The following is a 13,873-nucleotide window of genomic DNA, read 5'->3' as shown; positions in this document are numbered from 1 at the left end:
TGGAAACATTTCCGCTTATAACATTCCCACAAAATTCAACTTGTCTACTGTTGCTGTTGCTCTAATGAGTTAATTGTGGTCTGGGGGGGGGGGGGGGGGGGAACCACCACACAGGACAAAAAGGTGCTAATGACCATGGAAAATACACATTGGCAGGTGATTAACCTAGATGCTGATTAGTATGAACTATTAATTATCTTAATTTGAATTAGGTGTGACTTTAGTCAGACAGAATCTGGAAAATTTTATTTTTTAATCAGGGCTTGCTGTGACAATTTCAACACTAGCATAAGGAAGCAAAATGGAGATCTTCTGTCATTCCCATTAGCACATGAGAAAATATTCCAGACACTTGTCTAATGTCTTAAACCAGAAGAGGATCTAGGAGACAGTGTAGCAGCCGCACACAGGACTTGCAAAGAGGTCTCAGGGTCATCCCAAGCAATGCCAATGGCAAGGGCTCAGCAGCTCTTTGAGGGAGAAAGAAGAGGGAGGGAGGAGGGAGAGGGGAGTCATGAGTGAATACTTTATTTGCAGGTTTGATGGCCAAGGATGAAAGAACTCATCGCTTGGATAGGAGCACTTCAGAGCTGTTTCCTCCTGGTCCTCAACATTTTTTTTAATCCTTCTTCAGTGAAGATCCAAACAGTAGATGGGCAAATTTTAAAATACGTCACCCAGGTTATGACCAATTTATCATCACCCAAATTTTGTACCAGGGTGGTCTCCATATGACACTACACTAAAGAAAGTGCCTGCCTTCTGGGGAGAAGCTCAACATTTGCCATAAATCCACAGAAGCAAAACCTCTCAAGGTCCTAAAAGAAGCACGAGTCTGTCTTCCAAGTGTACGGCGGCCTACTGCCAGGCTTCAGGGCAACCTCGAGCATATGTACATTTCCATTTTCTTGTCAATAAAAGCAAAATGGCTGCTTGATCCAGAGCTCAACTGCTCACAGGCTGTGATACCAAACAGAGCTCAAGTGACTAGACAGAACAGACTAGTGGCCTAGAGAGAAAGAGAGAGATCTTTGGTGGATCTCACGGAGTAGGCTGCAGCTACTAATCCTAAATTCAGTCTGATGTTGAACTAGCAGCTTATGATCGCTCTTCAGACAAGTCTCTGGGTGCCTCAAGACTTGGCTCTCACAACCTTCTGGGGATCCAGGACAGTAACCTGCAAACACTGCACTCTGTTTACAAGACTTTGCACTTCCTACTGTAAATACTGGCCTGCTTTGTTTGTCTGTGTCCACAAGCAACTCCTCTAAACTGCAAGTGTTTCAAGGAATCCTAGGAAATTCAGGTCAGTCACCTCTGACATAGCTGATGCTCAGAGCCACCACTGGATGAATGAGCCAGTAAGAGAATGCAGTCCCCATCTTCCCTAATGAGCCCTACTCAACTCTAATTAACATTTGTGGCAATTTACTCTTGCTAAAAATAATAAAACCACACTACCTTTGTAGACCAATTCACAGTTTACAAAGCACTTCTACATACAACAGCAAATCAACTTCACAAAGTTCTCTGAGACAGATCTTTTTTATCACCTTTTTTTTTTTCTTGCTCTCTGATAGATGAGGAAGCTAAGGCTCGTGACTGGTCTGGCAGCCAGGAGAGAATCCCACCTCACGTGTGGTGTCGGGGCCTCCAGCATGTCCCTGCCACCCTAGACTGGGCCTTGGCTTGTGACAACCAGCACTGCTCTCCCAGGCGTGTCATGCATTTAATATGACCTTCTCAACGACCCTGATGGCACAAGTCAGAATCTCTTTCTACAGAGACAGGGAGAAGCAAGGAGAGCTCTGGGCTCAGTGGTGTGAGGAGAACTCAAGTCCAAGCTCTAAGGAACTTCAAAGTCAACGCTTCCCTAACGCTGAGGGTGTTTTCCAAGCTCAGCAAAGCAGTTCCAGCTCTGAGTGCCTGTGCTGGAATTCTGCCTGGGCCTTGCTCTTTCTGCAAACCCAGACAAGTTAATAAATGGATCTATAACCAGGTCTTTCTGTAATATTGAAGTGATAACATCTACCTCGGAGGGTTTTTATGAGGAATGAACTAGTTAGAGTATCTAAAACTGTATCTACACATAGTAAGGACATGGCTGACAAGAAGTCAACCATCATATAGAAAAGGATACAGTTATTCTGAGGTAGTTTAATTTTTCTGACTTGTTTCTTCAAATTAAAAAATCATGTGGTTTGTCCTGGCAGAGGACAGAAGTGTCACATTCTAAGCTAACTTCTGTCAGGTGGTCCTTTATCAAGTAAGAAGAGGTCATTAGATCTTGAAAGCCCACTTACCAAAGGTAAGCTTCAAACTTACTCTTTTACTGACAGACCGACAGTCACTGCTTGTCCCTGCCCTATATTGTCCACTGAAACTACTTCTAACTTGTCTGAAAATCCAACACATGCAGCTCTGAGGTGTCACGGCGCACATTAGGACACTAGTCGCGGGGTCGTGTTCCCACAACCTCTTAACAGTTATTTCACAGTATCTTCCTCCCAGTTCTGACTATCCAAGTCTCCCCTTTCTCAGGTCAACTAAAACCACCACTAGCAGGATCACTTGTGATTTCAGGGAGAAGGATAGTCCTTCGTTTCTCTAAATTTAAAAGACCAAACACGAGTGCTTTATGGTAACCTTCAAGGTAGTCGCCAGATTCCTCTAAAAGGGAGAAAAGGGAATCTCTTAAGCACAAACAGCTTAGATGCTGTCACATTTAAAAGGTTCAAAAATCGGAAAAATGGGAATCACTGCTTTATGTCTTGCCTTTAGAACAAAATTAACTGCATTTCAAATGTGCATATTCTAGCTGTATTTTCAAATCCTAGTTCAGCCCACTCCCACCCCAGGCACTCAAGATGACAAAGTATACACACACCCTCCCTGTTCCAGGGGTCATGAGGAAGCAGCCAAAGCAATGATGACAGGCAGCGTTTTGGAAATCAGGGAGTGGGAAAGCTTTCCCTTTCTACTTTTCCTCAACAAACTTAAAATAGCTACTGGAGCTACACTGAGAGCCATGTCGCTCTGAGTCACAGATTTTAATCCTTAAATCTCCGTTTTTTAAAAAGGCATAAACTTTAGGGGGCAAGTGGCATTTTGAGTGAAGAAATAACTGCTACCCAACAAAAACCATGCAGACACTTTGTTAGGTTCCTACCTCTTAAACAGAACAAATGTTGAGCATAAAAAATAAAATTAGAAGACATGTCCAGCCCACAAAATCACTCACCTGGATAGTGCACTGCTTTGCCATGTGCTTGACCCAGGTTGAAGCCTTGTACCCATCACATCAAAGGAAGCTTCAGTGCTGTGGTGACTCTCTCTCCCTTCCTCTCCCTCTCTACCTCAAATTAAATTAAATTAAATCTAGAAGACATGCCAGGAAAAGATGAGTAATCTTTTGTTTAATCTTGGGATGGGTATGTCTTCTTAAATGTCCAAAAGAATGACATAAAAGTATAACAGACAGGTGATTATTAGTGACCTATATAACAAAGCTAGTTTCCCCAAAAATACCAAATCTAAATGCTCCTCCCCCCAGAACCCTAAAAATCAGTAGAAAAAGGCAAACGGCAAACAAGAAAGAAGAGTGGTCGGGGGGTGGGAGGGGGGAGCAAATCATTCTCAGTAAAATATCACCAATTCACATGTGAGGGAAATTTTTTCCGTTGTTTTGACCCACAAAATTACAGTTAAGGGCAATTTTTAATCTATATTTTTCCCTAAGATTCACTTATCCATAAACATATAACATCTCCCATCACATTCTACCCTGACACCGAGAAATGTGTACGTGCTTAAGAGAACAAGAGACAGAAAAGAAAAAATAAAAAGTCCTCTGCTGATAGGAGTGTTTATTTTTTCCCATAAGGAGAGAATCTTGCTACTTAAAACAATGTCAGCTGCAGCCCAGCACACCACCTCACTAAGAGGCCATCAGGAAACATTCCTCCTGGGCCTCCGCATCTGGAGTACATATTGGACATGCCAGATATAATGGATGCTCATCCTTTTGTACTTCTGAACTTTAAAAAGTTCCCTTCCTCACATTAAACAGGAACAATCACCTTTGAGGAATTAATTGACTCAGTAAGTTATCTTCCATATAAGGAAAACTAAAACTTTTGCTTAAGGTAAATGATTAAATTAAAATGGAGAGTAATATAAAGGAAGCTCTCTCCTCCCTCTCTCCCTCTCCCTCTCCCTCCCTCTCTCTCCACCTCTCTCCCTCTCTCTGTCTCTCTCTCTTGCTCCCTCTCCCTTTCTCTGTCTCTCTCTCCCACATAAAAATACTCAGACTTTCTGTTAACAAGAGTGGAACCTTTCTATCGGTGAGAGGAGGAATTTAAAGTCGCACATCTTAGAATGAAGATGTCCAAAACCAGAATATAACAAAAGCCCACAGAATTATAGAATTCAGTTGCTTCGATTTTGATGTCACACAAAAGAAGGATTGTGTATATGAACTTGAATAAGCTATGTACAATTCACTGTGAGAAGACATTGGTTTCTTTTTAAAAAGGCCTATTAAGGATTATAATGAATACTGAATCTTTTAAGTGAGCATGTCTGAATAGAATTATTTTTTCAAAATCTATTTTGAAAATTTTCTCCCAAATATTTTAAAACACCATGGTTTCTTTTCCAACATTTCCATTCATGCACTAATGTCAACTTTAAAGTACTGGACAAACAAACCCCAGCTGATTTTCAGACTTTCTAGCACTTTAACTCTTTCCAGTCAACTGTCTGCCAACTTGACATTCCTACTGTGAATGTCCTAAATGCTAATGTCCCTGATGAAATCTAATTTCCCTCTAAGCAATTATAACATCCAACTAACTATTCCACTAGAAGTCGCCCCAATAATCTATCAAAATGATAGGAAACCTCTCAAAACAATCACTAGAAACTAGAAAGACCATGAATATGGAACTACCAAATGAACGGCACACATCCAGTTTTTAACCTTCATTTTCTTTCTTTATTCATTTTATTTTTTTAAGATTTATTTATTTATTAATGAGAAACATAGGAGGAGAGAGAAAGAGTCAGACATCAATCACTCTGGTACATGTGCTGCTGGGGACTGAACACAGGACCTCATGCTTGAGAGTCCGATGCTTTATGCACTGCGCCACCTCCCGGACCACTCTTTATTTATTTTAAAAGTCTATTGTGTCAGTGATGAGAATAGCTGTTCCTTTTTTTGTGGTCCATTACTCTGTAGAATAGTTTTCCATCCTTTCACTTTGAGTGTTTGTCTTGTTGAGTCAGGTGGGACTCCTGCAGACAGCATATGGTTGGGCTGTGTTTTCTGATCCGGCTTTCTATTCTGTGCCTTTTAATGGGAGAATTTAGGCCACTGCCACTTATTGATATTATGGATATAAGGTATTGCAGTGGCATTATTCAACATTTTTTTTAGTGTTCTGATATATGGCAAGTTTTTTTGGTGGTGGTGTTAATATTTATAGGAGGCCTTTTAGAACCTCTTTCACGGCAGAATTGGTGATAGTTGCCTCCTTTAGCTGTTGCTTGTCTCAGAAGCTTTTTATCCCTCCATCTAGTCTGAATGACAGTCTAACAGGATAGACTATTCTGGCTGAAACCCCTTTTCATTAAAAGCTTGATAGATACCTTGCCATTCTCCTGTACACCTTTCACCTGCATTGTAGTTTGTTTCTTTCTTTTTTTAATCTTTATTTATCTTATAGAGACCGCCAGAAATTGAGGGGGGTGATAGAAAGGGAGAGACAGAGAGACACCTGCAGCCCTGCTTCACCATTTGCAAAGCATTCCCTTGCAGGTGGGGACCAGGGGCTTGAACCCAGGTCCTTGCACACTGTAACATGTGCGCTCAACCAGGTGTGCCACCACCCAGCCCCTTGCATTGTATTTTCTTTCTTCTTTTATGCCTAGACTTCCATCTGGCAGCTTAAGATCCTCAGGAACTTCACCAGTTTCTGTCAGCAGGGAATATATCCGTATGTGTTTTAACCATGTAACATTAAAGTCGATTCTCTCCAGATTTCTCAAAGATTTTGAAACCTAAGATTGGAGTTTCAAGCAAATCCAAAAACAGCCAGTTGCAGACTTGGGTTACAAATGCCTAGTATGTCTAAAGAGTCCCCATGGTTGGTTTTAATTTTAATTATACTATCTCAAGAAAACCAAAGGTAAGTATGGAAAAAAGGCTTGCCCTAAGCAGCACAGTGACAAGACCAAATCCAAAGCTCCTCCCTCCCATAAAGTGGTGGGCTAGCTTTTAAGATGACGGGATTTGTTTCCTTACAGAAGAAAAGCGGATTCATTTTCCCAGACTGTTTTTGGACATTCTGATAACATCCCTTTTTCAAAATGTCAGGTGTCTTTAAAGGGAAGGCTTTTCTTTCTGGTGAGCAGCTTTGAGGTCTCTCGAATTTCACAGCACAGCAATTAAACCTTTTCCCAGTCCAGAGGGGCTGAGCTGGCACCCAACAAATTCATTAAACCCAAGATGCTTCACTTGACAGACAGCTTGCTAAATCTGTCTCGAGCCAAGGTAAAAGATGCCTCTGATAAGGGGGGCGGGAAGCACCTGTTTACTGCAGGAGAACTTTGAGAAGCACTCTCTGAAAGCACACAGAGCTTCACTCACGTGAACCAGTGGATATTAATAGTGTGTGGCACGTGGGAGAGCTCCACCCTGGGAGAAAGGGCTGGGTGCTATGTGTCTGACACATCCCAGGGGACCTGTGCAGGCCGGAAGGCGGGAGAGTGCAGGCAGCCACTGCCAGCTGCCTGACAAAATTCCATGGATTCAACACAACAAATGTTTAAGCCAAAATACCAAGTATTATCCTAGGTTTGGATCCCAGACAAACCAAATGCTAGTTCGGGGCTCTATAAAGAAAGAGAAACAACAAAATGCCTTACACTATAAAAGTAATAGTCTAAGTAACCAGTCCTTTGAGGTGGTTAGTTTAACAGCCTTAAAGCAAGAAAGTGACATGACTTCCAACTAGAAACTACATGTTCATCTCCTCTTCCTACAGTTATTTTAATCAAGATTTAAAAAAAAATCCACACCATTTTAGGCATGACTAAAATTCAAGCTCTCTATAACACGTGGATTATAAAAATTGCACAATGGCATTCAAACCTCAATCAAGCAGTGTTGATCGTTCAACTACAAATAAATCTAGTCTGAAAGGAAAGCTTTAAGCAAACCTTTCGTGGCAGGTACATCTAATAATTTATGAGTATGGCTATATACCTTCAAAGGTCACCCATTTTTCAGAGGAGTGTTAAGTCTCTGCCCAAAGGAGCTTTACAGTGTAACAAATGAAGCACGCTTGAATAAGAGGATAAATCCTCAAGTAAGTTTTACTTCCTATCAACTTACAGGCAACATGATCATCTGTGCCAGAATGTTTAGAACCCTCTCTGTATTGTCTGTTTAGTTGCCAGTCTTGGTTATTTAAAACTTGTCAAGGCACTGTGATTGAAATAGGCCCATCCACATATCAGCAGGACAAGAGAAAAATGTCACCTCCTTACCAATAAAAATAACTTAGTTTCTCAAAGCTTTTAACGGAATGAAAATTCCAAGTGTACATGAAACTCAGCATCAATTCATGGAAAGGGATATGAATTACAAAAGAGAAGCTCAGAGCTCTTTTATTCTCACTCACTTCAGCCAAGGACAGCAAACCCGCAAGCAAGAGTCCAACCTCTCTGCATCAGTCTCTCCATGTGAAAAGAGGATTGACACGGACTCCTCCCTAGTCATGTTTGTGAAAGGACACATGAGATCATTTCTGTGAAAGCCCTTCGAGACTTCTGAAGAGAAAACCCAGCCTGTTAATTGATGTTATCAAACCACAGTGATGAAGGAAATACAGCGGGCATTTGACATTCATATACATCAGCAAGTATAAAATTCAAATATAAAAACTGGCAAAAAAAAAAAATTGTTAGGCCCTTTGTTCTTAATAGTAAAGGACTGTTGAGGCACACAGTGGGGTCACGTGTTCAGACCGGGTTACTCAATAGCACTGTAATTATAGTAATAAGAGCCTGCTTGTCAATATTACAGCCTAATGCAGAACCTCCCCTTCTAGGGTTCATGGAGGACACCACGTGAGGGCTGATCATTCCCAGAAAAGAAAGAAGAAATGCGAGAGGGCTGAAGAGCCATCTCAAGAAGTCACACATAAAAAGATCTCCCCCCCCCCCCGGGGAGGGGGGGCAGGCGGTGGCGCACCTAGTTAAGCACACACATTACAGTACACCAGGATTTGGGTTCAAGGCCCTGGTCCCCACCTGCAGAGGGAAAGCTTCACGAGTGGTGAAGCAGGTCTGAAGGTCTCTGTCTCTCCCACTCTATTTCCCCCTTCCCTCACAATTTTTCTCTGTCTCTAGTCAAAATAAATAAATAAACATTAATTTATTTTTTTTTTAAAAAAAAGTCTCCCCAAGACCCACTAGGCAGTGGGCGGGGGGGAGGGGGGTTCCACTGCCAAAATCTCTGTTCTCTCTCACAATTAGAACGGAAATAGTGAGGCTATGCAAGCTGAAGGGGGGTGGAAAAGAGTCAAAACTCTGAAAAATATAGTTTAATAATGCCCCTGAGCAATGACACAGCCTCTCTGGGGAGTACCCCAACAACACAAGTTCATGAATGTTTTCAAGTCCACAGCTTGTGTCAGGCTGAAGTTTTTCAGCCTAAGGTAACTCTCAGTAAAATTTAAAATGAAATTAAATGTCAATGTGCTTAATATCTTAATTACCCAGACTAAGTCATGTCATTGTTTATATTTTAAATCAGCTGAGAGGACAGTTGTAATAACACACTTCAAGTTAGGTTTTCATTTTACTTTGCCCAAAAATTTAAGTAGTCAGAACAACAACAAGTGGCTTTTAACACTTGTGAAAAAATTAACTGAGTAACTGAAAGGTGGCCCTCAAGAGAATAAAAGTGCCCGGCTGGACAAGAACATCTCAAACAGAGAAGCTGACTAGAAAAATCAGAGACAGCAGATAACAAGGTTCATTTAAATGCAAGAAAAATGCAAAAGGCGATTATCGATAATGTCCTAGTCTACTTTTAATTCCCTACTCCAGTCCTTGCGCTTCGCTCCACGTGCGCTTAACCCACTGCGCTACTGCCCAACTCCCTCTACTTTTAATTCCAACAACACACAAGTGAAAAAAGACAAAGTGCAAAGTGTAAGAGGAAACTTTGTAAGATCACAGAAACAAATAGGACACACAACCCCCACCCACAGGACATGGCTTGAAGCAAGCATTCATGCTCTGATTTTGGTGAAAAGACTCAGGACCAAATGGGGATGCTGAGTGCAGCCCCTCCCACCGGAACACAAAGTTAATTTCTAGGAATCTCCTCTAACTTGGTCCAAAACTTTACTACACGTGAAACCCTCACAGTGTTCAGCAGGTAAGTGATATCACATTCGACTAAGACCCTTGTGTCGGTCATAGCTAGACCTCCTTGCAAAAGTTCAAGTGAAGGGAGGGGAGACAGCCTAGCAGTAGGAACACAGGGCATGCCTGTGAGGCCCCAGCTTTGATACCTGATGTGAGGCAGAGCTGTGTGGTGGGTACTCTGGAAGGTCGGTCATCCTTTTCTCTCTCTCTTTCTCTCTATCTCTCTCGCATTAAAAAAAAAAGGGGGGTTCAAGTAAATTCACCATTTAGTAAGTCTAGTTCTTTGACAAATGAAGATGCCCGGTGTCTTAACATAAGCTTAAAATGAACTCCATGTTTTATAAAAACCCAAAGTAGCAATTAGATACCTTTGTAACTAATAAACACCCAGGCATCTTCCTTCTGGGACACCTGTACTCTGGCTTCACATTCAAGAGCAGGCTGGTACTGAATGTGGCTCCCTGTTTGGCTAGTTATTTTTACTAGTATGTATGTAGGGGCTGGTATATATTTATGTAGTACATACAGAAATCAAGCAGTAAGTTCAGATTGAGTTAGCTGCTTCTCACAAAAGAAACAAAACCAGAAAATTAAGATCTAACCAGAAAGATAATTTGTCACTTTAGCACTGTTCAGTTTTTTAAAAATGCATTTATCATCTGCTTAGAATAGTTGGAGATCCTCTTGCAGAGACAATCAAGGAGAATCAGAGGTTTATTGTCGTGTCTGTGGGACTCCTAAAGCCAGCCCCATATATCATGAGTTGGGTTCTGTTAAGACTTTCATGCCTTAGGCTCCAAGGTCCCAGGTTCAATCCTTAGCACCACAGGACAGAGCTGAGTAGTACTCTGGTCTTCTATGTCTTTCTCTCTGCATCTCATGAAAATAAAAAAGATAAAATATTTTTTAAATTAATAAAAATGTTAAGAACATACATCGTGATCAATATATCCAATCATGAGAAAAATAGTAGATCCAGATCTTGCCACATAAAACATTGCAATATTGCTAGTTTAAATCACAAGCCCTTCCTTTTAGTCATAAGGACATTTATCACTGTAACAAAATGAATATCCACATTCAAAGTGTGAATTCCTATCTAGTGTTTCTAAAACAATAATACTTCACAAATCACAGGAGCTACCATAAATAATGGAGTAGTATTTTTCCCTACATTTTTTTAAGTCATTTTTTTCTAGACCAGCCCCTGGGTCATTTTTCATTTGGTCTGGTCCTACCAAAGCAACAGAAGCTTTTTTTCGTAGCAATGTGAAGTGCTAATTTTAAAGTCGATGATATTGTATTGCCCTCAAATGATGTTATAAATATCCAAATGGCCATTGGCAGGAGAAAAAAAAAAAGGTTCTCTGCCCTGTTCTTTTCAAGATCTGTCATCTAGTTAGGAGAGTATTTTCAGATACTGTAAATGCTATTGTATGTCTTATTTTATAAAGGGGTGGGAGTGGAAAATCAGACTGAAATGCCCTTAAAGAATTAGGAGAAAAACCTCAATAAAATTTACAGCAACATCTCACCAAGAATGCTCCTGGCCATACATATTTCAGTGTGTGAGTACAGATGTCTTCATTTAAACTGGCTACACTGTGACGTGACTAACACACAAGGTGGACTAGAATCACTAAATTGGAAAGTGGCTACAGGGTAATGGAGCTACAAGTATGACTGTTTTTCCATCCATGCCCCACACGCTAAAATAGTTAAAAAAAAAAAAATTTTTAAAAAGGAGGGGGGGTAAGGTTTGACTCTCCTGATTTAATTTTGCTCAGCTGATTTTATTTTTAACAAAAAACCCTGTTCGCTAGCAGCAGGTCTCTTTCAGCCAGAGGCAGAAGAGGATGCAAATAAATAAAACTAAAGCCTAGATGACGCCCCGGAGCCTCAGGTCCCCCATTCTGAACTGGCCGAGTCTTTAGTCAAAAGAGTGACCAAGGCCAGCCCTGGGCCAGAACTGTATCTGAGGTCAAAACCTCAATCCAGCTGGAGTGAATGAATGAATGGTCGGGAAGATAAACATCCTCACGCAGAACTGCGAGGTGAGGGTCACAGCCCAAGACAGCAAGGGCTGAAGTGCTTGCTGTGACCCCGGCACCGCGGGCGCCAGCACCGGCTGCAAGGGCACGAAATGGACCAAATCACTAGGGGCTGCAACACCGCTCCAACTTGCAGAGAGAATGGAAACAAGGCCTCAGAGCTCGGGGTGAAGGGTGGTGGGGGCTGGCTGCTAAGAGCCTCGGAGGCCCGGGACAGAGCTGCTGGGGCCTCCGCCAGGACCGACAGGTCCCCTGGAGCCCCCCCCCCCCAACCCCCAGCGCGGGACCTGGAGGAGCAGCCCGAAGGCAGGTCCCGGCCGCGGGATGTGGGGGGGCCTCCCTGGGGGGCGCCCCTTCCAGTGCGCGCCCGCAACTCATCCCTGACCCCTCGGGTTTGAACACTCCACCCAAGCCGGCGTGACAGGCTGAGTGTGACCGGGACTTGGGGGGAGAGCGGCAGGCCGGGGGACAGCGGGGGGGAGGCCCCGGCGGGTGCGGGTGCGGGCGGCGTGCGGGGACGCGGGCTCCCTACCTGCGTAGAAGCGGATCAGGCAGCCGACCTCCGAGTCCATGCCCTCCTCCTGCACCCGCCACAGTTCCCCGAAGCCCAGCTGGAAGAGGTAGTCGTTCTGGATCTGCAGCGGCTTCTCGTCCGCCTCCAGGCGCCGGGTGGTCTCTCCGTGCAGCTGCACGTACAGGCTGGGCGGCGGGGGCGCCCCGCTACCCTCGACGGGCGGCTGCGGGCGGCCAGGGGGCTCCGCGGGGGCCGCCGCCGCCGCTGGCTCCTCCCGAGGCCGATCTCGGGGCGCCCCGCCCGGGCCCTCCGCGTCCGCGTCCGCGTCCCGGGGGGCTTCGTGCTGCGGAGTCCCCGTCGGGGCGGGCACCGGCTCGGCCTCCTGCTCCTCGGACGAGGATCCCGAACCACCACCGCCGCCGCCGCCGCCGCCGCCGTAGGGGTCCAGCCGCTCGGACCCGCTCTCGCCGCCAGGGCTCGGGCTGAAGCTGTCGGCGTCGGCGGCCGGGTCGGCCGCGCCGTCCAGGGCCTCGGCGGGGCTGCAGTCCGACGGCGCGGCGCTGGCGCGGGGCGGCCAGGCGGGCAGCGGCAGGTCGGCGGGGCGCGGGCGCGGGCCGGCGGCGGGGTCCCGGCCGAGCACCCTGAGCGCGCCGCCGCCCACGCCCTTGGGGCCGGCCTGCAGCAGGCGGGCGGCCACCTCGGCGGCCGTGGTGTCCAGCGTGCAGAGCACCGGGCGCAGGTAGCTGGCGGCCAGGTGGCGATCGAAGACGTGCACGCAGCCCCGCCGCAGCTGCTGCCGCACCCAGTCGCGCTCCGACGGCGGCAGCGGCAGCGGCGGCCGGTGGCGGAGCAGCAGCGTCTTCCTGTCCAGGCTGCGGGTGCACAGCGCCGCCGAGGCCGCCGAGGCCGCCAGGCCGGGGGGCAGCGCGGCCGCGGCGGCCGAGGTGGACAACGACGACGACGACGAGGAGGTGGAGGAGGCGGCGGCCGCCGACACGTTCCTCTTGAGCCGCCCGCGCCTCAGCAGCAGCGAGTTGGCGCCGGGCCCCGGGGCCGCCCCGCCGGCGGCAGGCTGAGGCGCCCCTCCGCGCCGCCGCCGCCTTCCCGCGCTGCCCGGCCGGCCGGGAACCGCCGCCGCGTCGCCGGGGGCCTCGGTCCGCGCGGGCTTGGGGCTCCGGCAGGGGGCGGCCGGCGGGGCTCGGTCCTCGCGGCCCGGATCGGGGAGGCGCGGCGCCGCGGCGGGCTCCATTGCGGTGGGGCTTCGCGCGTCGTCCCCGGCGGCGGCGGTGGGCGGCGGTGGCGCGGCGGGGAGCGGCGGGGAGCCGAGGGCGCGCGGCGCAGCCGTTCCAGCGGATTATGTGGCAACTCGGAGCATTCCGTCGGCCGCTCGGGGTTCCATCCCGCACGCCCGATCGCCGCCACGGCCGCCCACCCCCCCGCACTCACACACGCCCTCCCCGCCTGGGTCGCGGGCGCCGCGCAGGCCCCGCCCGCCTCTTGCGGGCCTCCCTTCGGCAGACCAGCCGCCTTGCCCGGCTGATTGAATATTAATCAAGCTCGGGGCGCGGGAAGGCGGGTGGGGGCGGGCGGGGCGGCGGGCCTCATGAATATGCATCACTTGCATGACGGCATCCCGCGGGAGGGGGAGGAGACAGAGAGGATGGCGCGGGGGGCGGGGCTTCTAGGTAAACAAACGTGACGCGACAGTTGAGGGCAGGGCTGGGGGCAATTTCCAGGGAGGCTCCAGCGCCGGCCTCCGAGAGGAGGCGTTGGCGGAAGGAGGCGCGCCCTGCACCTTGGGAGTTGTAGTCATAATGTAGATACCCTCCTGCCCTGGGAAACCTTAAGGAACTACAAGACCCAG

The 13,873-nt window shown here is 47.0% G+C and overlaps 1 protein-coding gene across 2 annotated transcripts in view; it reads right to left on the bottom strand.

Annotated features, from left to right (window-relative positions):
- Nucleotides 1-13,578, bottom strand: part of PHLPP1 (PH domain and leucine rich repeat protein phosphatase 1) — a 160,525-nt gene extending 146,947 nt beyond the window's left edge. For both annotated transcript variants that reach the window (XM_060173977.1, XM_060173978.1), the window contains exon 1: nucleotides 12,028-13,578. In XM_060173977.1, the coding sequence (XP_060029960.1) occupies nucleotides 12,028-13,258 (1,231 nt within the window). In that variant the 5' untranslated portion in view covers nucleotides 13,259-13,578. The remainder of the gene's footprint in view (nucleotides 1-12,027) is intronic.
- Between the last annotated feature and the right edge of the window lie 295 nt (nucleotides 13,579-13,873).

Source organism: Erinaceus europaeus, chromosome 15 (assembly GCF_950295315.1).
Source record: "Erinaceus europaeus chromosome 15, mEriEur2.1, whole genome shotgun sequence".
In the NCBI taxonomy this organism is placed as follows: Eukaryota; Metazoa; Chordata; class Mammalia; order Eulipotyphla; family Erinaceidae; genus Erinaceus; species Erinaceus europaeus.
This window is presented reverse-complemented; position numbering and strand designations above follow the sequence as displayed.